Genomic DNA, 23,202 nt, shown 5'->3' on the forward strand with positions numbered 1-23,202 from the left:
CGAATGATCCTAAAGCTTGAATTAGTTGAAATCTTGCTCCTTCATATGCAACACACTCTATAAGTACATGTTCTACTGATTCTGCATGACCACATTTGTCACACTTTCCAGTTTCATGCTTCCCCATTCTATACAGACACTGATTTAACGAACAATGTCCAATACGCATTCTTGACATTAAAACGTATTCTTTCATGTTGCCAAACTTTCTTCTTTCTTGACCTACTTTCTCATGAATATGATGAAAGTGTCTACCTTTTGTTCCACTATCCCACTCCTTCTGCCATTTCTTTCTTATTTCATTTGCAATTAACCCTTTTACTTCTGCTTTACTCATTGACACTTTAATGTCAATTTGTGCATGTCTCAGAGCCTGTTTAGCCAGATGGTCTGCCTCCTCATTTCCTTCCACACCCATATGTGATGGTACCCAAAGGAAATTTACCATAAGACCAGATTGTCTTATTCTAAATAGACTCTGCATCACTTCAAAAATGATATCTTGCCTTGCTGTTGAAATTCCACTTAGCAAGCTATTTAAAACTGAAAGGGAGTCTGTACAAATTACTGACCTTATTGGCTGTACTTCTTCTATCCACTGAAGAGCTAGGAATATTGCTATTGTCTCTGTCGTATAAACAGATATGTGATCTGAAATTCTTTTTGAAATTTTGACTTTGAATTGGGGTATGTAGACTGCTGCTGCTGTTATTCCAGACTCAGGATCTTTAGAGCCATCCGTGTATATTTGCAATATGCTATAATACGTTTGTTCAATGTATTGCTGCACTGCTATATTTGTTAGCATACTTCTTTCCTGGTTATGTTTTTCTTCATATAGCTGAATGTCAACTACAGGCATAGGGAAAAGCCAAGGAGGAATTGCTGAAGTTGCCACAGAAGGAGCAATATTGATGTCACTAATTCCCATATTCTGTGCCTCCTCATTGGCAGTCCATCCAAAGCTTGATAGTTTTTTATACTCATATTCCCAGCAATCCTTCCGAACTTTCTTAACTGGATGACTATCTAAGTGTCCTTTTTATATTAATCCAGTATCTCATCTTTAACTTGAGCCTTCGAATTTCCTGAGGCATTTCATCCATCTCTACTTGTACTGCTGCTATTGGAGATGATCTTATTGCTCCACAACATATTCGCAGTGCTTGTGATTGAATTGCCTCGATCTTTAAAAGTTGTGTTTTAGATGCCGAACTGTACACCATACTACCATAATCAATAGCTGCTCTTATCAGTGCACAGTATATTCTTTTAAGAGACTGACGACATGCCCCCCATTCAACACCTGCCAAGCACCGCATTACATTTATTGCTTTTTTACCTTTGTCTACTATTTTCTGAATATGAATTCTAAAATCCAGTTTTGAATCCATCCACATTCCCAGAAATCTAATTACTGACACCTGCTCCAATTTTTGACCATACATTTTAATATTCATAATTGGATTAATTTTCCTTTTTGTAAAACAGATCACCTGAGTTTTTGCTACAGAGAAACAGAAACCCCATTCACTAGCCCAATTCTCTACTTTTTTAACAGCATTCTGCATACACTTCTCCACATGCCCCATATTGCGCCCTCTTTTCCACAGCGCACCGTCATCTGCATACAAGGACCTTCCTATCCCCATGTCTATCTGTGTAAATATATCATCAATCATTAGATTAAACAGAACAGGACTGCTAACACTTCCTTGAGGTGTTCCATTCTCTACTGGATAAATCTGAGATAATGCAGAACCCACTCTAACTTGTATAGTTCTTTTAAACAAGAAATTCTTGATCCAATTATACATTCTTCCTTTTATTTCCATTCTTTCTAATTTTATTAAAAGTCCCTCTTTCCACATCATGTCGTATGCTTTTTCAACATCGAAAAAAACTCCTACTAACACTTCCTTGTTTACTTGTGCCTTTCTTATTTCTGCTTCCAAACAAAGCACAGAGTCCATTGTGTTTCATACGGGGTGTCTATTTACATTTAGTTAAAAGTGGTTATAAATCAGCAGTTCCAGTGGCACAGATGGTTGAGTGTGTGCCCTTGGCTTTTTGACACGCTCGACATGGGTTCGATCCCGCCTTTTGCCGAACTTTTTTTCTCCCTCCCTTTAAAACATGCATGTTTTAATGCTAGAGAATAAAAGGAAACGATCCACCCGCATGCCTCTGCTCAACGATGGTGCCAGGGAGGCATATCCAGGCCTGTTGTACACGCCCCCGTCCCTTGACTCCACCCCCATGTCAAAACAGTGCCACAAAGCGAGACACGCCGAAACCTGAAGCGCAAAGGGAAAAACATATCGCAAGCTCAAACTTGACCGAAACGCAAAATAAAAGCAGCGTTGCAAATAAATTACTAGATATGGCCATGGAAAATATGTATTGCAAAATCATTGCTTTTGTGCGGTTTAATTTATATTTTGCGATTCTTTATTTTTGTTTGCAAAACTTATTTTTTTCTCGCAATACTTCATTTTCTTTTGCAATTCTTTATTTTTGTTTGCAAAAAACACATTTATTTTTTCTAAATACTTTTATTTTCGTTTGCAAAACTTTGTTATTTTGCATATATATGTGGCATTATATTGACTCCATAGCCAGCCGCCGTTAAAGGCCAAGAAGAAGAAGATTATCCAAAAAGTAAAGGAAAAATGACAAGAAAAGCGGTTACTTGGTGGACAGACAGATGTGTGGCCCTGCCCACATTGCAAGCGACTATATTAATATAAATTAATAATAAACGTATTAATAATAAAACACAATTAGTACCGAGATGCTTCGCAGTACTAAATAAATAAATGAATTCACGTAAATTGTTCGTGTGTTGGTATGGTAGAATGGTAGAACTTTTGTCACGCATTTTATCTAAAAATTTCTTAATTCAAAATAAAATATTAATAAAGACATATCTGATAATCCCAGGTTGATACGGCCACGCGGGTTTGTTTACGCATTAAATTTATGAGAAATTTAAAGAATTTTAAAACAAAAAGAGCTTCATTTTTTAAAAACGTACAGTTACAGTCATCTCTTAATTTATGCCAGGAGTTATGTAAATGAAAAACGAAGTCGAGATCGATATGAAGCTTGAGTCGTAGACCTTTTTAATGATGTAAGTTAGTTTATGAAGTTAATTGCATTCTTTAACATTAAAACTAGCAGTAACTCTGAACTCATAATACACATATACATTTGTTAATAAAGTTAATAAAACGAAAACATTAATGTTTTAATGCTAGAGAATAAAAGGAAACGATCCACCCGCATGCCTCTGCTCAACGATGGTGCCTGGATCAGTGAGCTGCGTCTCGGGCCGATGACGTCACTTCCAGGGAGGCATGCCCAGGCCTGTTGTACACGCCCCCGTCCCTTGACTCCACCCCCATGTCAAAACAGTGCCACAAAGCGAGACAAGCAGAAACCTGAAGCGTAAAGGGAAAAACGTATCGCAAGCTCAAACTTGACTGAAACGCAAAATAAAAGCAGCGTTGCAAATAAATTACTAGATATGGCCATGGAAAATATGTATTGCAAAATCATTGCTTTTGTGCGGTTTCATTTATATTTTGCAATTCTTTATTTTTGTTTGCAAAACTTCTTTTTTTCTCGCAATACTTCATTTTCTTTTGCAATTCTTTATTTTTGTTTGCAAAACTTCTTTTTTTCTCGCAATACTTCATTTTCTTTTGCAATTCTTTATTTTTGTTTGCAAAAAACATTTATTTTTTCTCAATACTTTTATTTTCGTTTGCAAAACTTTATTTTCTTTTGCAAATCTTTATTATTTTGCATATATATGCGGCATTATATTGACTCCATAGCTGGCAACCAGCGTAATTAGGTGCATTACCGCCACCTTCTGCTCCGGAGTGTGGAACAGAGTGTTACATTCTACTTATTAATCCCGTCCTTTTAAGAAAATTAAAGAAAGCTTTACTATTTATTTAACTTGCCCATTTTATTACAGATTTAAAATGTACCACCTGAATTCCATTCTTCTTGATTTCAACCATCATATTACTTCTTTCTTCCTCATATTTCTTACATTCAAGAATTGCATGGGTTACTGTTTGAATGTCGTCTGTAGAAACGTGCGCTTTGATAAACTGGTAGCGCGGCCCAGTGGATCAGTGATCGGTAATTGAAGGCAGTTGAAAGAAATTGCGTGACAAAACACACAAACATTATAAAAATGCCAGTAATAAAGCTCTTCAGTTAATACAATATAAATGAAATGAAAACATTTAAACATTTAAAGGTGCCCAACAATGGAGTACTATAATATATTTATGATATATAAAAAAGTTTAAGTAATGATTACAATAAGGGGATATGTGGGGAAAATGAATAATACAAATATGATTAAACTAGATAATAAATAATAAACTAATAATAATTTAAATAACTATTTTAATCACTTAAATAATTAATAAATTAAAATAAATAAAAGTATAAACTAGCTTAAGCTAGCTAATAAATAATAAATTAATAATAACGGACATAACTATTTTAATAAATTAAATAATTAAAAAATTTAAATAAATAAATAAAAGTATCCCACTGCTCCGGGTGTGTGTGTGTGTGTGTGTGTGTGTGTGTGTGTGTGTGTTTGTTCACTACTTACTCCTGTGTGTGTGTGTGTGTGTGTGTTTGTTCTCTACTTACTACTGTGTGTGTGCACTTAGATGGGTGAAATGCAAAGCACAAATTCCGAGTATGGGACACCATACTTGGCCACATGTCCTTTCCTTTCCTTTCCTTTCCTTTCCTTTCCTTTCCTTTCCTTTCCTTTCCTTTCCTTTCCTTTTACTCCTATTCCTATAAGAACCTATGAAATATAACTGATTATTTAAATGATTATTTAAATTAAACTATTATTTACTCAACGATGCATAATCTTTCATAGTAAAATAATGTTTTCAGCGCTAGAGGGCAGCACAGGACCAAATTATGAATAGTGGCTCCCGAATGGACTGTAAAACTCTCAAAAAACTGTAAATCTCAGTTTATCTTTTTTTTTTAACATGACACTGAGATTTTCTGATACTCCGAATTTTGATTGTGTTATGGTGGCTTTTACTTTTATGTTGTATAGTATGTGCTTGTGTCTGGAATTGCTGGTGTGGTTAAAAACAAATTTCAACCATGGTTGATTGACAATAAAGTTGTATTGTATTGTATTGTGTTTTATTGTATTGTATAAAAATGAAAACAGTGACCATTTCAAGGAAATATAACATGTCAGTAATTAGTTATAATAGTTAACATTTTAGTACATCTAAGAGCATTAGAGCATCATAACTGATATGTATTGTATTGATAATGAATTCAGCAATCCATATGAGAAATAAAACACTTCTATGTAAGATACAGGCCTACAGTTGCTGTCTGTAACCGTACAAACAAGGACAGAAATGTGTTAAGATTTATATCATGATGAAACTGCCTATTGTCATAACTAAGTTATAGCTTGGACAATGAGACTATGCAGCAGCAACCCCATGGCATCAGTCAAAGCATTCATTTGGCACAAAACACTGGGCAAGAACTCAGAAAACCTTTATGAGACTTGTAGCCAGAGTCAAAAACTCAGTATTGCAACCACATTTCCTGTCAAGAGGGATAATGCCAGCTCACTTTTTCCCTCAGTGTGTAAAAAGCTGCTGAAATGAATACTGCTGCTGCATCAGTCAGACATCCATCTTTACTTCCTTTGTTTCTCCTTAATGCAGTGCTTTTGTTCTTGGAGTGAGAGACGGTGGATGAGAACTGGCACAGGTACACGTCGTAGAATTTCTTGTTGTTCCCATTAAGATGCTTGTGTTTTTTGCTGACTCTTACCTGCACAGAAGTAACATGTCCAGAGGGTTTTGGAGCCTCCCACTCCGCAGTATCGAACCGATTCTCTTGTATCCTGCTCGGAAATCTGCTGAAGCTCACATGCAGGTTAAATTACGACGCCCCTTGAGAACAACTTCAGGATGATGTTAGTGCTGCGACTGGTCGACGTGTGCCCAGCATTACATTACAGCAGATTTGTTAGCCTCGCACGGCCTTGTTCAGTGCGACAACAATATATTGATCCAATAAACCTGTAGACCTCTGTTATTAAGCCTATCATATGCTGAGCTCATCGAATATCTGATTTTTCTCTACTAGAAATATAGTATTTTGCTACTTATTGGACATCTGAATATTGTTGACACTGCATTAGTTTCTGCTCGGTCATATCCTCATGGTACCTTGTCCTACTCGCTCAAGCATTTTTCTGACAAGCTCCTGTTTTTAAATAGGAAACTTCAGTATATTTGCAGAGAAAGCTTAATCTAATACATTTGTCTTTGTCAGGTGTTTCTAAGAATTGCACAATCTATTCTAATCACATCTCCAGAAATATCTTGAGTGATTTTCCATTCCATTGATGGCTCTTTATTGTGCTGATTGAATTTAGGCCCAATCTGAAAGAGGTCCTTAGTTACTCTCCAGTTCAGGGCATCCCAGGTTGGACTGATCATAAGGCGTTTTCTAGAACTCCTTGTCAACCTGTCAAACTGCGATATGAAAAAAAGTCAGATGTCAAGTTAATAAAGTCAGTAAATTCACAAAATAAATGGAATCAAATAAGTCCGACTGAGTTTAGCAAGTTAACTGCAATCGCCCAGCAGGATTTGGTTACTTTATAGTGAAATATGTTCTCTTATTTCCACAATACAGTCAGATATTTGGATTTGTGTGTAAAAAAGAGAATGCTGCTATTGTTCACTAAAAGTATTATCTATATAGAGCAATAAATAAAATAACTAAATAAGTAAAATTACTAAAACCAAGTAAAAAAAAAAATAAATAGAAATGTTAAAAAGTAAATTAATAATAATAATAATAATACAAAATTGCCTAAACTAAAATTAAAATGACAACTGAAAATATAAAAATAAAAATGAATTCAAATTATGAATAAATACTATAATAGTGTATCATTGATACTAAAACAATTGATTCTATGTGTGAAAAATGTAAATGTTTTGTAATATAATATATAATATAATATAATACAGATATATTAATTTAGATTAGATTATATCGTATCTAGATTAGATTTGATATTTTTATATTATATTAATAAATCCTATATTATAAATAATTTGCAGCAAGATGCAATTCAGTCTCTTTTAAAGTTTAATAAGTTTATGCTTCAATAAATCAAAGAACTCAAGGCATTCTTCTTGAACCATACTGGATAGAATTATTGAAACGATATTTTCTATGTAGCAAAAGGCAGTTTAGCCTTAATGTTTTATGCAAGTTAGTAAGGATTAGATCAGGCAAAACTGTTGCAATGCGATGGGCCAGCTTACAGAGGACCTCCCAAGAGTTTTTCTTTTTTTATGTATATATCCCATCCTAGCTTGGAAGAACCAAGGTCTTGATGCTGTTTTTCCTGTGAGAGTGCAGTGGGTTAGAGAGCTCTGATTAATGAGAGGCCTGAGGGAGGACAGCCATGCAAGCAAGAGAGAGAGAGTGAGCATGAGTTATGAGTAAATGTACAAGACTCTGCGAGCCTGAGGGACTGTCGGTGGAATGAATTGTGATGAACTGCCAGACTGTCGGTGTGATCCTTGGGTGTGTTGCAGCAGCAGCGTGAGTCGTGAGGTGTGCTCTTCCTCACGGCATCTCTCCTCCTCTCCCTCCTCCTCACTGCAGATAACTAGAGAGTGATCAAGAGGAGGGGTGATACTTTTGGAAAGGGAGAGACTGCAGTACTGCAGAAGCTGGGCGTTGGCTGTGAATTTGAGGAGAGGGAGTGATGCTAGATGGTGAACAAATGAGGCCCAGTGGAACGACTGAATGTAAAAGAGGAGATAAAACGGGAAGGATGAAATGCTAGAGGGAGTGAGAGAGAGAGAGAGAGAGAAGAGGTTGTATTAACACTTCAGAACTGCTGTGAAAAGACTGCAACTGACATCTTTAAGTCAACAGTTAATGAGCATTTAATTGCTTATTGATGATTTGTCAGTGACCTCTTTCACCTTTGTGGTATCAATTAACCATTTACATACAGTGCAATACGGGACAGCTGCAAGTAATAAATGAAATAAAAGTAAAATATATTAAAAAGTAAAGCAATAGCAAAATGATCAGTCGTATCTCTAACAAGAAACATTTACAATAACAAAAACCATAGACATATGGATTTACATACACTGTATGCAAAAACACAATATTAAGGTTAAATGATATATTTAAGATTTCATAAAGCATTATATACTTTCTGCTGTTTATAGGTCTGAGGGATGAAATTAGAGAGTTAAATTTAACAAGAAAAAGTGAAAGACAAACTGTGAATGAATAATTTTGCATACAAGATATAAAATTAACAATATGCTAAAGAGATGAAAGTTTCTTTCATAATAAAAAAAAATAAGAAAGATTATATTGTCTTACTACTCAACATGAAGACATTGCATCATCAAAGAATGTAGGCAGAGTCAAATCACAAGCAGCAGTTCCACCTAGCACGATTAAATACGATTCAAATAGAACTCCCAATGGAAATGTGATTTTTCATTTAACTGTGTGTTCAAACTCTGTAATAGTGTTTCTATGTGGCATGAAATTCTGAAAGTTTCTGCAACACTGCTGGGATGTTACCAGCACAGGGGTTTGGTAAGGAATCAGGAAGCTTTGTGTATCTCGATTACTAATAGCTGCGTTTAGAGTTTTAAATATTTAATGAGAGGAATCTGCAGAGACCAGACTAGATGCCTGCATTCATCATACCGCAGGAGCTGCTTGGAGACATTGGCAAAGGGCTTTTCATCAAGGACTTGGGCCGATCTCATGAGGTTCAGCCAAATGCGCCATGACTAACAGAGGCACGCACAGTTCTTCATACCACAGCATTCAGAGGAGGAGCACAAAGCTCATCTCCCCAGAGAGGAGAGAGAAGTGCTCTATGGCCTATGATACTGCCGTGTCTTTGATCTCAAAGCAGTGCAGGGTGAATTAAACAGCAGGCAAGCTATGTGGGATGAAAGCAAAAAAGTTTTCACATTTGAAAAAGCTCCTCCTATTTATATCGTTATGTTTCAGAACTCTAACGCATTTCTTTGGTGATGCAATATAAAGGCTGGTCAAAGCAGTCAGACTGCGGGGTCCAAACGTCTGAGAGCACATTGAAAATCTGGGATTCTGTATCTAATTCAAACCTGGGAATAATCGGAAAGCTTGAACATTACTGTGTAAAAGAAATATTAAATATTGTGCACTATATGTCAACAGGTAGGTAACTAAACTAAGTAAATGGAAGATGTTATTCCATTAAAACTCAAGATGTTCTTCTGATCATTCTGTTCATTCTGTGCCTTAACATACCATATTTTTGTCATGATGATAGTACAATTTGGAATGAAAAGCCTACATTATTAAATAACATATTATTATTATTATTATTATTATTATGAACACTATGATGTCAGAAAATGTTTATTATATTTATTTATTTATTATTGAGAACTGCATAAATAAACAACAATTAGCATAGCATTGGAGGATAACTAAATAATATAAATATATTTAAATAAAAATATTTTTTACACAATCAGAAATAAAAATAAGGTCATTTGTTATTATTATTGAAAAACCTAAATGATTACAAATATAACATGTTATTATTATTATTATTATTATTGAAAAACCTAAATTATTACAAATATAACATGTTATTATTATTATTATTATTATTATGTCTCAGATTAACACATAATCTAGATAGAAAATAGAAAATAATTTACAATTTTTAATTTTATTTATTATTGAGGGCTGCAGAAATAAACAACAATTAGCAAGTCATTGGAGGATAATTAAATAATATAAATATATTTAAATACAAATAATTTTTATGCAATCAGAAATAAAAATAAGGTAATTTGTTATTATTGCTATTATTATTATTATTATTATTATTACTATTATTGAATACCCTAAATTATTACAGTTATAACATGTTGTTGTTATTGAATGAGGGATTTATACAGCGATCATTTCTTCAAAAAAAAAAAAGAAGAAGAAGAAGAAGGGCTGTACCTCCATATTGAGTATGGAACAACACAACAACGCCTAATAATCAGCACATCAATAACTTTTTTAATTCTCTGTTTAATTTTTCTCCCTCTCCCCCCATGTCCTCTCAGTTTCTCACATGTTTTCCACTAAGCAATATTCCTCCCTCTGTCCATTCTTACACAGCATGCATTTTCCCAAGGTCACCTCAAATTATCACATAGCCCACTGACAGCTCTATAGCTATGGCTCTTATGAGAAATATGCAGCTATGTATTGAGAAACAATTTTGGAGATGAAGTCAGTATGCTCTTTACTTATGCAGCTGTTTCAGCAGAATCTTTCAAGTCTGCAAATCAGCACTATAGTGCCCCTGTGTTCTCGCTGCCCAACAGAGGGCAGCATTATCTGTAGCTGAATGTAACAGAGCACCACCAAAACAAAATCTCACACACACAAACACAGGCTCAGATGAACACACAGGAAGTAAAGCAGCTCTGCAGTGCAGAAAAGAGGCTGCACCATTATCAATTACACCTTCATTTCACATCGGATATCAGCTAGCGGGCCTGCGGACGCAGCACATTTCCCCCATCCCGGACCGGCCCAGTCCAGAGCCAACAGCAGCAGAAACCCTAGCTGGGCTCCGATTCACAGGGTCCCTATGCAGGGGATTCACTGCACTTTACAACATATGTTTATTCGTGAAACCAATACAAAACGTAACAATAATAACATTTTTTACATATTAGTGCTGTCAACCGATTAAAACATTTTTTCTGTAATTAATCGTGATTAATCACATATGTACTTATATTGTAATAAATTTACGTTGAATCTCCAAATGAATGTAGAAACAAGATAAAGATGGTATGTGTGCTTCTATTATTAAGGAAGGCCATCATTGGTACCAATACTTCTACTGATGCGTATATGATTTTTCCCCTCAATTTTAGCCATTCAACATTACAGTATAATTGAAAGCCATTATTTTTAACATTTAATAGGCTTTTAAAAATACAACTTTTAATTAAAGTGAATTTAAAACAATCTTCCCATAAACTATAAATTGTTTATTCAACACGATTAATCGTGATGAATACCATTCAAAATTAACTTTTTTGTGTACATAATATATGTGTGTGTACTGTGAATATGTATTATGTATATATAAATACACACACATACAGTATATATTTCAAAAATATTCACATGTATTTACATGCATATATTTATATTCATCTAATTTATATTTATATTATATTTATATAAATATATTTAATATATAAACATAACATATTTTTCTTAAATATATACATGCCTGTGTGTGTATTTATATATACATAATAAATATACACCGTGCACACACATATATTATGTACACAAAAACTGGATGCGATTGATCGCGATTAATCGTTGCCCATCACTAGTATAAACTATCATTTGAATATAGATTAATCTTTATTCAAGCAACACAATTTAATCAGCAAGCAGAGCAGTGAGTGACTTCTCCTTTTGCTTTTGTTCTTTGATTTAGGCTACATCATTGACACAGACTTCAGCAGGTTTCACTTTAAAAGCAGAGCTGTCTCTTTAAATCTGATGCACATGACGTGGATCTGACACACATCCGATTTTCTCTCAACTCTCTACCATAATTTAGGACTTTTTAACTAATTTAAGACTGTGTTTATGAGATCACTTGCCAAAAACGGAGCATTTTGACATAACTTTGCACGTTTTTGTCCGCGGAAACGCGAAATGCTCTCTGAAGCGTTTTTTCTTTGCGCGAGCATGTGTCGAATGGCTTTGTTCACAGAGCTGCTTCACAGCGTGCCAGTACCTAATTAACTTCTCTTTTGTCTAGTAGAATAACGCTAACCAAATATTATACCATATAATTATAAAAAATATAATACATACCATGTAAAGCATATTTTAATATATTCCCTATATATTTAATATAAAAGGCTACTCTACATTTTGTGAAAAACGACTGAAGTAATAAAATGTCAGAGCCACAATTTTATAAATATGTAATTTTCCATATTTGAACCCCCTAAATGTATAACTATATCAATAGTTATTGTCAAGCAGATCTGTGGTTCATTGTTGCAGTGTGACTCACATTACATTAAATCATATTATGTTTCTCTGATTATATTTGTTCTTTAAGCTGCATGTTACTGTGGGCCGGCTGGGGTTTCTGGGTGTGACTCAGGGCTGCAGTGAGTCAGACTGGCTGCCCCTCGCTGCCATAAAACTAATCACATCCATATATCTCCCTCACCCAGCGAGGTGAGACAGCATTGCATTACAGCTTTTGATTAAATATCAGATACTGCGCCTGCAGGAAGGAGACAGAGAATGTAAATATACAGTACCTGTCCAGTGGCATCACCCTGTGGAAAATTCAATGTCTCCACCTTCAGCTGTATCTGCAGTGATCTAATTCACACATACCCTTCCTACTCCTCAGGAAATACTGCAAAATGATATTTTGTACACGGATATGAGCATGTTTTGAATGAGGATATGAGGCAGTTGAAGAATTCAGTCCAAGTGCATTTCAGAAACTCCTGGCATGTTGAGCTTGTCTGTGTAAACATTCATTATCTAATTACTTTGGCTAAGACAAAAACAAATAACTGAGATGAAAGTGGGGGAACTGTCTGTTCTGTTATGTGCTGTTAGAAGCTGCTGGCAAGCAGGGAGCCTGTACATGAGCCTAAAAATATACAGACGTACAGGAGATGTAAAAGGTACTAATATGTACCATTTAGTTACTAATAGGTATGCTTTGGGTACCTTTAAGCTACTAATATGCATATTTTAAGAATAAAATAAGGCACAAAGCTGTGCCTTTTGAAAGGGTACTGTCCCAGTGACAGATTTTGTACTTTTTTTTTGTATGAGACAATTAGGCCACATCTTTAACAATTACAAGACAGGCCAGCACAGCAGAGTTAAGCACAGGATGGTACAGCACAGCAAAATATAATACATACAGAAAGTGCAACACAGCTCAATACAATCCAGGACATCATAAAACTGCATAGCACATAGCAACAATAAATGCAATGCAATAAATGCAATGCAATAAAATAGCATACAGTGGTCACAAAAAGTTTTTGGACATGTTAGACATTTAAAATGTATGAATGCCACTGAATTAGATAACTAAATATTATGCCTTAATATAATATTACCCTGCTTATACAGTTGAGCAAATTTGATTTCTTGCACATAAATTTCTTCCACATTCCACAGTGCTTTTGTACCTTTTTTTCTGAGAGTGTGCTTCAGAGACGATGTTAAGTGAGAATCAACCACAAAGGACGAAAACAACTCCACAGGACAGCTTGATTTCCAAACTACTACACATTCTGATTCGGCCTAGTGGCTCAAATCTTTTGATTCTATTCACCAAAAAAGTCAATATTTGTTCACAATCTCACACTGTTTAAATCTGAAATGAACTGAATGAACTAAACTGATTGCTTTCTGTAGAGCTGCTTTATATACTAGTTGATTAATTTGGCAATATTAACACTGTTATTTTCCTGTTTATTATTGTGAAGCTACTTTGAAACAATCTCTACTGTCGAATTATCAAGAAAATTAATTAGGCCAATAGAACTGAATCAGATTCACAGTCATATTTGAATATATTGATATTTGATTATTTATTAAGTTAAATCCTAGCAAACTTGTTTTTTTTTTCCCATAATTTTGTGCATTCTGTTTATACTTCGATATATATTGCAAAACTAGGTTTTCTGTGCCAAGTTAGTTCGGTTCTCAAAATCATTTGCTTCCTTTTTTGCATATTAACATTGTGCATAAAGATTCAGAATGTAAAATATAGAATATTTGTTCTCAGACTTGCTGTGGATTGATTATTTTTAGTGCTGTCAAACGATTAATCGCGATTAATCGCATCCAAAATAAAAGGTTTTGTTTACATAATATATGTGTGTGGACTGTGTATATTTATTATGTATATACAAATACATACACATGCATGTATATATTTAAGAAAAATAGGTTACGTTTATATATTAAATATATTTATATATGATAAATATATACATGTAAATATTTTCAAAATATATGCTGTATGTGTGTGTCTTTATATATACATAATAAATACACACAGTACACACACATATATTATGTGAACAAAAAACTATTACTTGGGATGCGATTATGATGTGAATCATTTGACAGCACTAATTATTTTATAATTGAATTCTAGAACAATTATCTTAGGCTAAAGTCCAAGATTGCACAGGAGAAGTATATGGAGTCTTTTATCAATATATTAAGTATGGATCACCCATCATAACTACTAACATCGTAAATGATTGTGGTATAAGGAATAATTTATATGCATCTGCTGTAAGGAATCGATTATCTTATGTTTTACTGCATAGATGATTGTCTGCTTTAGACTCACATATATATTTAAATCTACTTACAGTCTGTGGAGTCATTGGACCTCCAGCTATTTAAAACAAGAGAGTGAAAGATTTATGATCTCTACCCTTCTTATTTTATTATGCCTTCCTTTGTGGTTTCTTAAAGAGTTTAACAAATTAATTATATTATATAATCAGTAGTTTATCCATCTTCTTATTGTAATTAATTATTAATCTTATTAGTTGTACAGGCAATTTGGTATGTAAGAGGTGACTGTGGGTGTGGGCGAGTTGAGTTTCTAGGCATTTCTAGGACAGTGTTTGTCGTTGACACATGTATTGAACTTGATCCTGGCAGGGCCAGCAGCTCTGACAAGCAGGTGAAGCACCTGCTATCTGTGGACCTTCTCTAGTTGCACTATTTCATGGGTTATTTGATGCAAAATAAATTAAAACATGGCCTCATATTACAGTAAGTGAATAGTAGGCCTACGCTGAAACATCAGAAATGGACATGTTCAGCTCTTTTTCAGAATTTTATAGAAAAGTTGCGATTCAAATCTTGATCCCTTGGTGTTAACTAACCTTTTTTGTGGCATATATGCCAGATGCAGCTTCTGCCTCCAATGCAGTGTAAATGTTTTGCTTATTTTATTTATAATTGCTCAACTGATTTATAAAAAATATAACTATTAAAATGGACACTAATGGACACACTATCAAAAGTTTGGGATCAGTAAGTTATTCTTTTTGAAGGAAAGCAATACTTTATTCAACAATGGTGTATTAAATTTATTGAAAGACATTTACGTTGTTAGAAACATTTCTATTTTAAATAACCCTGAACCCTGAAAAAATGCACTGGTTCCACAAAAACACCAAGCAGCAACTGTTTTTAACACTGATAATAATTAAAAAGGTTTCTTCAGCAGCAAATCAGCATATTAGAATAATTTCTGAAGGATCATGTGACACAGAAGACTGTAGTAATGACTGCTGAAAATTCAGCTTTGCCATCACAGGAACAAATGACATTATAAAACATTAAAATAATAATAAAAAAAACAGTGTTTTGAATTTAATAAGATTTCACAATATCACTATTTTTCAATTTTTTATCAAATAAATGAAGCCTTGAAGAGACATCTTTCAAAAAAAAAAAAAAAATGTTGATTTGAAAATAGTAATAATATTAAAATGAATTTGCAAGACAGAAAGGAGAGACTTTCCAGCAAAACTACAAAGCAAATGATGCAACAAGGACTAGTTCTGCATAATAAAATACCCAAAAGAATTGGCTCACAGTAGGAATCCAAGTAGGAATAACTACACAGCACACACAATGGGCCCAAAAGCAGCATGTGTGACAGAATGTGATTATAAGGCTAGACGTCTCAGAGACTTTTTTATGTCGCAGACTTTCTCTCTCCCATTTATCAATGCTTTATTGCTATCATTTGTTTTAGTCTGCTGGATAAAGTCATTTCATCAAAAAGTAAAGAAAGCCTTCCACAATCTTATGACACGATGACTGATCAGTGCACGTGTTTAGCCACTGAAACTGCAGTCATGTAGAGACAACTATTTAGAGAGGTGCAATCAAAAACAACTTAGTTACAGCATCATTTAGACAGTTGCATATATCAGGCATAAGACAGCGAGAGTCCATACAAGTGCATTTGTGTGCACGCACGCATGCATCCCGGTCCTTCTCTGCTGAAAGTCATCTTTTGTTGGCTAATCTAATCTATGAAGGGTAAGCGGTCTCCTTTCCTGTCCCCTGAGAGGGACAATTTGTCGACACAGACATCAGTGATGCGATGACACTCCTCGAACGCTCTCACCTGATGAAGGACTCAAGTTTGGATTGGTTAGTTAGGTCACATGACGGAGGGGTCCACCCACAGAGCAAGCTAACTTTGGGACACAAATAAAATGCTAAACTCCTTCTGATCTGCAGATGTAATAGATATGCCCAATTTCTAGGAAAATATTAATTGTGATACAGGCATATATTGCATTAGCTGAAGTATGATAATCAGAAAGAGAGGAAGGGAAGAAGGAAAAGGCAAGAGGAAGCTGCTGATGCATTGCAGATAAACTGCGTATACTGGGCAACCCCTCCCTTTTCTATCCATATGCACCCCCCCCCACACACACACACACACACCAACACACACACACACCCTCCCTCTCTCTATATGACATCATCACATCACATCCTCCAACCTGACGATGCCCGTGAGGGAGATGTGACTCAGCCTACAGACTAATGTCTTTGCCCCCCTATGTGAGATCTGGCAACCCTAAAATAAAGCCACAACCTAACATCTACTCCTCTGCCTTGGTATTTGCTTTAAAATATAATTTGTGCTACTCATCCATTGCAGGCATGGGGTCAGGGAGTGCGCTCAGTAGCTGTGAGTAAAGCTGCAACTAGTCATTCAAGCTCCTGGGGGTGAGCTAAATGAACACACAGTTTCTCCTGTCATCATTTTAGTCCAATAAAAATCCCTCTCCTGGGAAGTTTGAGCAAGCATTCAGATCTAACAAATATGTTTGGCTTTGTGACACCCAAGTGCTAGAGAGAGCGAGTGAGTGAGTGAGAGAGAGAAAATTGAGCTGATGTTCCAGGATGGGGTGATAATAATGGCTGTCAGAATCTTGCCACCTTTGTCTGCTCTGTTTAAAGGCATAGTTCACCTATAAATGAAAACTCTTTATTTATTTGCTCACCCTCATGTTGTTTGAAACCTGTATGCTACTTTTATTGTTTATATTCATGGAAGAACCCTGAAAAAATGCACTGGTTCCACAAAAATGAACCACAAAAATGGAACACAAAAGGAGAATCTTGAAGGATCTCTAAACCATACAATGACACTGACCGCACTCAACAAATGAAAAAAAAGTACTATAAAAGTATCCTGGCCTTGGTCTTCTGAAGTGGAATTTAGCTTTATACTACAAGTCTTCTTAAGCTATATGATAGTTTTATGTAAGGAGCAGACTGAAATGTAACTCCTTATTTTTGTCATTATTTGGATGTCTTCTTTATCTCACATTGGAGTTTCTGCTATTTAGCTGATGAGTTAAAGGGATAGTTCACCAAAAAATGAAAATTCTGTCATTAACTACTCACCCTCATCCAAAGCCGTAAGAACTTTGTTCATCTTTGGAACACAAATTAGGATATTTTTGATGAAATCTGAGAGCTTTCTGACCCTTCATAGACAGCAACGCAACTACCACTTCATTTGGACAACTTTAAAGGTGATTTTCTCAATATTTTGATTTTTTTGCACCCTCAGATTACAGATTTTCAAATAGTTGTATCTCAGCCAAATATTGCCCTATCCTAACAAACCATACATCAATGGAAAGCTTATTTATTCAGCTTTCAGATGAATAAATAAGAGAGATTGAGATTTATAAATCTCAATTGACCCTTATGACTGGTTTTGTGGTCCAGGGTCACATATGTGACATCAGTGATTCAACCCTAATGTTATGAAGCAAAGAGAATACATTTGTGTGCAAAGAAAACAAAAATAATAACTTTATTCAACAATTCTTATCTTCTGTATCATTCTCTGCATGCGTTGTGGTAATCTTGTGAATGGTGGCAGAGACTGATCTGGAAGAGAAGAATTGTTGAATAAAGTCATTACTTTTGTTTTCTTTGTGCACAAGAAGTATTGTCGAAGCTTCGTGAACTTAAAGGGTTAGTTCACCCAAAAATGAAAATTAGCCCATAAATTACTCACCCTCAAGGCATTCTATGTGTATATGACTTTCTTCTTTCAGACGAATCCAGTCGGAGTTATATTAAAAATTGTCTTTGATCTTTCAAGCTGTTTAATGGCAGTCAGCGGGTGTTGCAGTGCTTCAGTCCAAAATAAGTGAAATAAAAAGCGCCCATCTATATATATATGTACACAAATGGTTATCTTTATATAAATGGTTGTCTTTAGCAACAGATTTATTGGACTAAACTCTCACAATATTGTGTCTGACGCACTAGGAAACCGTCCACCAGCTGGAGAATGAACTCAAGAGCACGAAATGGGAGATGGCACGGCATCTTCGTGAATATCAAGACCTCCTGAATGTCAAAATGGCACTAGATATAGAGATTGCTGCATACAGGTAAGATTGGGAAATATTTTGCATATGAGTATGGTGTAAATACCTTTTATTTTTAGTTAGTAATATTATAATTTATTATTAAAAATAAGCAAATATTGTTATTATTAGATTTAATATTTTGCGTAATATTTAATATTTTATTATTATATAATATTATATTTCATATTTATTAACAATTATCATTTAACAAATTATTGTTGAAATATTTATTAATGTAAATATGAGAATGAGAAGAAAAATATCCATATTCAAAACGTAATAATCACTTTAATCTAGCTCACAGATAAACTTTAAATCACAGATAAAAAGACACCAGCAGGGGTACACACACTTTCAGTGCCAACACACACACATTAACCCTTTCTCAAACTCTCATGAATAAAATATGTCAGGCAGAAAGACACATTGAGAGGGCACGGAATGGAAAATGTTCAGCTGATGTTAGGTGGGACCTTGAATGAGTCATGAATTACGCAGATCAATGTATTTCCAAATGCTTTCAGATATAAAGCACTTCTCACATTGTCTACAGATTACTGCTGAGTCATCCGGTCTCGTCAGGGGAAAGGAACCGAGCAAAAGAATCCCTTCAGGGCTGATTTAACAACAGTATCCTCAAGAGATTTAAATCAGCATCCACTCTATTTCATGCACCGCTACTCTGCATGTGCACCAGAGCTTATCTTGCAACCCAAACATATTCACACGACAAGGTCCCATTTGAGCCCTTACGTTAACATTTCTGTTCACCTCACTCCTCTAATGCACCGCATACCTCCCTCAAGCATTGTTTATTAATAAATCACAGGCTTCTCTCCCTGTGTACGTGCCTCATCGCTGTCATACTGATTCGGAGTTCACTGCCCGTAATGTAGTCACATTATAGCTGGATCTCCAATAATGCATCACAGTAGGCTGGTACTGTAAGGGCGTGCTCTGCAGCATTACTGGTGGCCTGCATTGAATTTTAAACCGCACTGCTCTGCATGGCCACAAAAGCACCTTGAGCGACAGGCGCCCGGCTCCTCAGGGATGATTTGCACATTTTGAAGGGATGGTCTTTACTTGGGGCTGGACGGTAGAAATATAAGGTCACTGAGTTCAGGAGCTCTTCTGCTGCTGCTCTGAATGATTGCATGCAGGCTAAATCTGGCTTCACATTAATGCCCAGACACCAACCCAATGACAAAGCAAATAGAAAAAGGCCTATAATTAACAAGGACAAATTTATCGTGATTCAATTATGGTTCAATAGGACTAGCTTGGAACATTGCGATGAATCATTTTGAATTTTTGGTGATATGATTAAACTCTGTGCTAAGCAATGGGAAATGCTGGAAATTAGCAGTTGCTAATGCTAGATGTCTGTATAAGGTCAAAATGACTTTCACTGCACAGTTCCAAATGGTTGAATTATCTACAGCAGCTGCAGTTCTGGATCAATCAATTGCCATCTCAACACTTTTACTTATGAGCATCATAAAAATGTATACTCAGATAGAAAACAATAACACTAAAACTTTAAAGTGTTTTTGAAAAGAATTGTGCATTCTTGATATTTTTTTAATATTTTGAGCCTGTTTACAGCAATCCTACTCATTTTGCTCAGGTTTCATTAGAAAAAGGGAGATCATATAAGCAGATTTGTCATATTATGTCCTTTAGGTTATCATATACTGTATATTCAAAGCCTGGCCATGTGAAGCAAATAAAGGTAAGAAGTAGAGTGCTTTCTACGCATAGCAGGTGTTCTTTTAGAGGCAGTCAGCACTATCTGACATGTCCCAGTCCAACATGACATGAATATTTTGTCTATTCTGAAAAGGCAGGATTGCAGTTAATAGAAAAGTGAAGTCATCAACCAGCACAAAAAGCCAAAGTTAGAATTGTTATATTTAGAAAATATTTTTTAAATTAATATAACACTGTAAAAAATATGCTATGAACAAATAAATAACTTAAATAATATATTTAATTTATTATTGCTTTTTCCTGTTTGATTTTGTAGTTCGTTAACTTACTATATTACTTATTAACTTACTCATTTTTAGCACAACTTTCAGGAATAGCATGGCATCTTAACATTTTAAATTGAGATTTATTTAAATAAATAAGTTCTACAGACATCTATGTTTTTACAGTGTAAGGCTCGTTGCTCAAAACGCCTGCTCAGTTATTTCTTGTAAGAAATAAAAAATTAACTTTAAGTATCATTTAATTTCATATATTCAGCAATGACAAATTTTTGAAAAGAAAATAGCGTCATTGCATAGAAGGATTAGCACACTACAGTCCAGCTAAACGCCCTTGAATGTGTCTGATACGGGCCGCTGTCCTTGGTGCTGACTGTAGACTCTCAGTCAGTGATTGGGCTGCGTGCTCAGACTCTGTCAAGAGTACCAATGATGTCACGTCGACTGTAACTGTAGCCCTATAACCATAATGCAAACCAACATATCTATTACCATATTTTGTAAGAAATTGTACTTTTAAGCGTTTCACATCAGCCCATGGCGCGAATAATGGCGCTTTAGGGCTTATCAACAGAAAAGGTTGTTCGTGCCTATTCGTTTTACATAAAAGTGTAGATGTACATTTTTACTGAGTTTTTAAACATTTGATGGCTGATAAAAAAAAAACAAGTAGGCCTACTGATTATGTATCACTTAGATTAAACACCACAAATACATCACACACTTTTAGTTTCCAGTCTAAAAAGTCTTTAAAAGTAACTTTTAGAACAGAAAACGTTTTTGAAAGTTATTTTTATAATATATCGCACACTGGATTAGCCTCCCAAGCACTAGTTAAGTGTGACCAGGAAGCTGAAACACTGGATAAAGATAAGTGTAGCAAGCAGGACCCTCCCACATCGTCGGATCAATGGTCCAGTCAAAACAAACCTGAGCTTTTTCGCAACAGCGCCTCGAGTATATAAAGGCAGGTAGAGCGGCTATCCAGCGCTGAGAGAGCCACACACCCTGCACCTATACACTACTTTACCTCACCCTTCTGTTCATCTGCACGTTCACACCCCGTCCGTCCGGATGAGTTATCCTATAGACACTATAGGAAGCCCTTACCGCAGGGCGATGGACACCAGGACGAGCTACTCGAGCCCCTCCAGCGGGTTTCGCTCCCAGACCTGGTCGCGGGCAAGCCCCAGCTCTTCTTCCTACAAGAGGTCCTTCAACGTCCCGGTGGCGCGAGCTTACGGCTCAACAGTGCTGAGCTCCACCGACAGCCTCGATTACACCCAGACCTCCATCCTCAATGGAGACTACAAGCGCTCCAACGAGAAGGAGCAACTCCAGGGACTCAACGACCGCTTTGCCGGCTACATCGACAAGGTGCACTTTCTGGAGCAGCAGAACAAGCAGATCGAGGCGGAGATCCAGGCACTGCGGCAGAAGCAGGTGTCGCAGTCTCAGCTGGGCGAACTTTATGACCAAGAGCTACAGGAGTTGCGCTCCATGCTGGAGCAGATCCATCACGAGAAGGCGCAGATCCAACTGGACACCGAGCACATCGACGAAGACATCCAGCGCCTCAGGGACCGCTTCGCCGAGGAGGCGCGCATCAGGGAAGAGACGGAGGCGATTGTCCGTGCCCTGATGAAGGACATGGGTGACTCAGCACTCGTCAAAGCCGAGCTGGAGAAGAAAGTGCAGTCCCTGCAGGACGAGATCGCGTTTATCCGCAACAACCACCAAGAGGAGATGAACGATCTGTTGGCGCAGGTGCAAGCGTCGCAGATCACCGTGGAGAAGAGGGACTACCAGAAGGCGGATATCACCGAAGCGCTGCGGGAGATTCGCTCGCAGCTGGAGGGCCACTCGACGCAAAACCTCCAGCAGGTGGAAGACTGGTTCGTGTGCCGCTACGCGAAACTCACGGAGGCCGCCGACCAAAATAAAAGCGCCATCAAATCCGCAAGGGACGAGATCGCAGATTATCGCCGCCAGTTACAGTCCAAAACCATCGAGTTGGAGTCTGTCCGAGGAACCAAAGAGTCTCTGGAGAGGCAGCTGAACGACATAGAGGACCGACACAACAATGACCTTGCCAGCCTTCAGGTACAAAATCGCATGCTCTAAACAATAAGTATAGGCTACCATTTAAACAACAAGGGAGTTTGATATGCAAGACTGATCGTGCATTTTAAAAAGTGCTTTAAAGTTGAAAAACAATAATATGTGTATGGTTTTGTATAGTTTTGATAAAATAATGTTCCTCAATTGCCACTGAAAACTCATTGTTAGACCACTACTCTGAATATTGTGGTGAACAATGGTTGCAGCCTTGCTGCAGTTGTACTGTAGTGAATCATAAATCAATTTGGCTTTTAAAATGTGCTGCTGCTATCATCAATAATGAAATCAAGTCACAGTGAAGTCTGCATGGCTGTGTAATGCTTTTTCTTCAGAGCTCACTAAACCGACTGGTCATCCACAAGAGGATTTGCATATGATGCTTCATTACATCATAGGTGCAGTGGAATGGTGTTAGAAAGGGTTAAGGCGAGGCAGACACCCACAATGCAGTCTCTCCC

The 23,202-nt window shown here is 36.2% G+C and overlaps 1 protein-coding gene across 1 annotated transcript; it reads left to right on the forward strand.

Annotated features, from left to right (window-relative positions):
• Nucleotides 1-21,588: 21,588 nt before the first annotated feature.
• Nucleotides 21,589-22,747, forward strand: LOC107700771 (neurofilament medium polypeptide-like). The gene has a single exon (XM_016502575.1). It carries the CDS (start codon nucleotides 21,698-21,700, stop codon nucleotides 22,745-22,747), a length of 1,050 nt encoding a protein of 349 aa, XP_016358061.1. The 5' UTR covers nucleotides 21,589-21,697.
• The last annotated feature ends 455 nt before the right edge of the window (nucleotides 22,748-23,202 follow it).

This window comes from Sinocyclocheilus anshuiensis, unplaced genomic scaffold, assembly GCF_001515605.1.
Source record: "Sinocyclocheilus anshuiensis isolate Anshui unplaced genomic scaffold, SAMN03320099.WGS_v1.1 scaffold1594, whole genome shotgun sequence".
NCBI classification, from domain to species: domain Eukaryota; kingdom Metazoa; phylum Chordata; class Actinopteri; order Cypriniformes; family Cyprinidae; genus Sinocyclocheilus; species Sinocyclocheilus anshuiensis.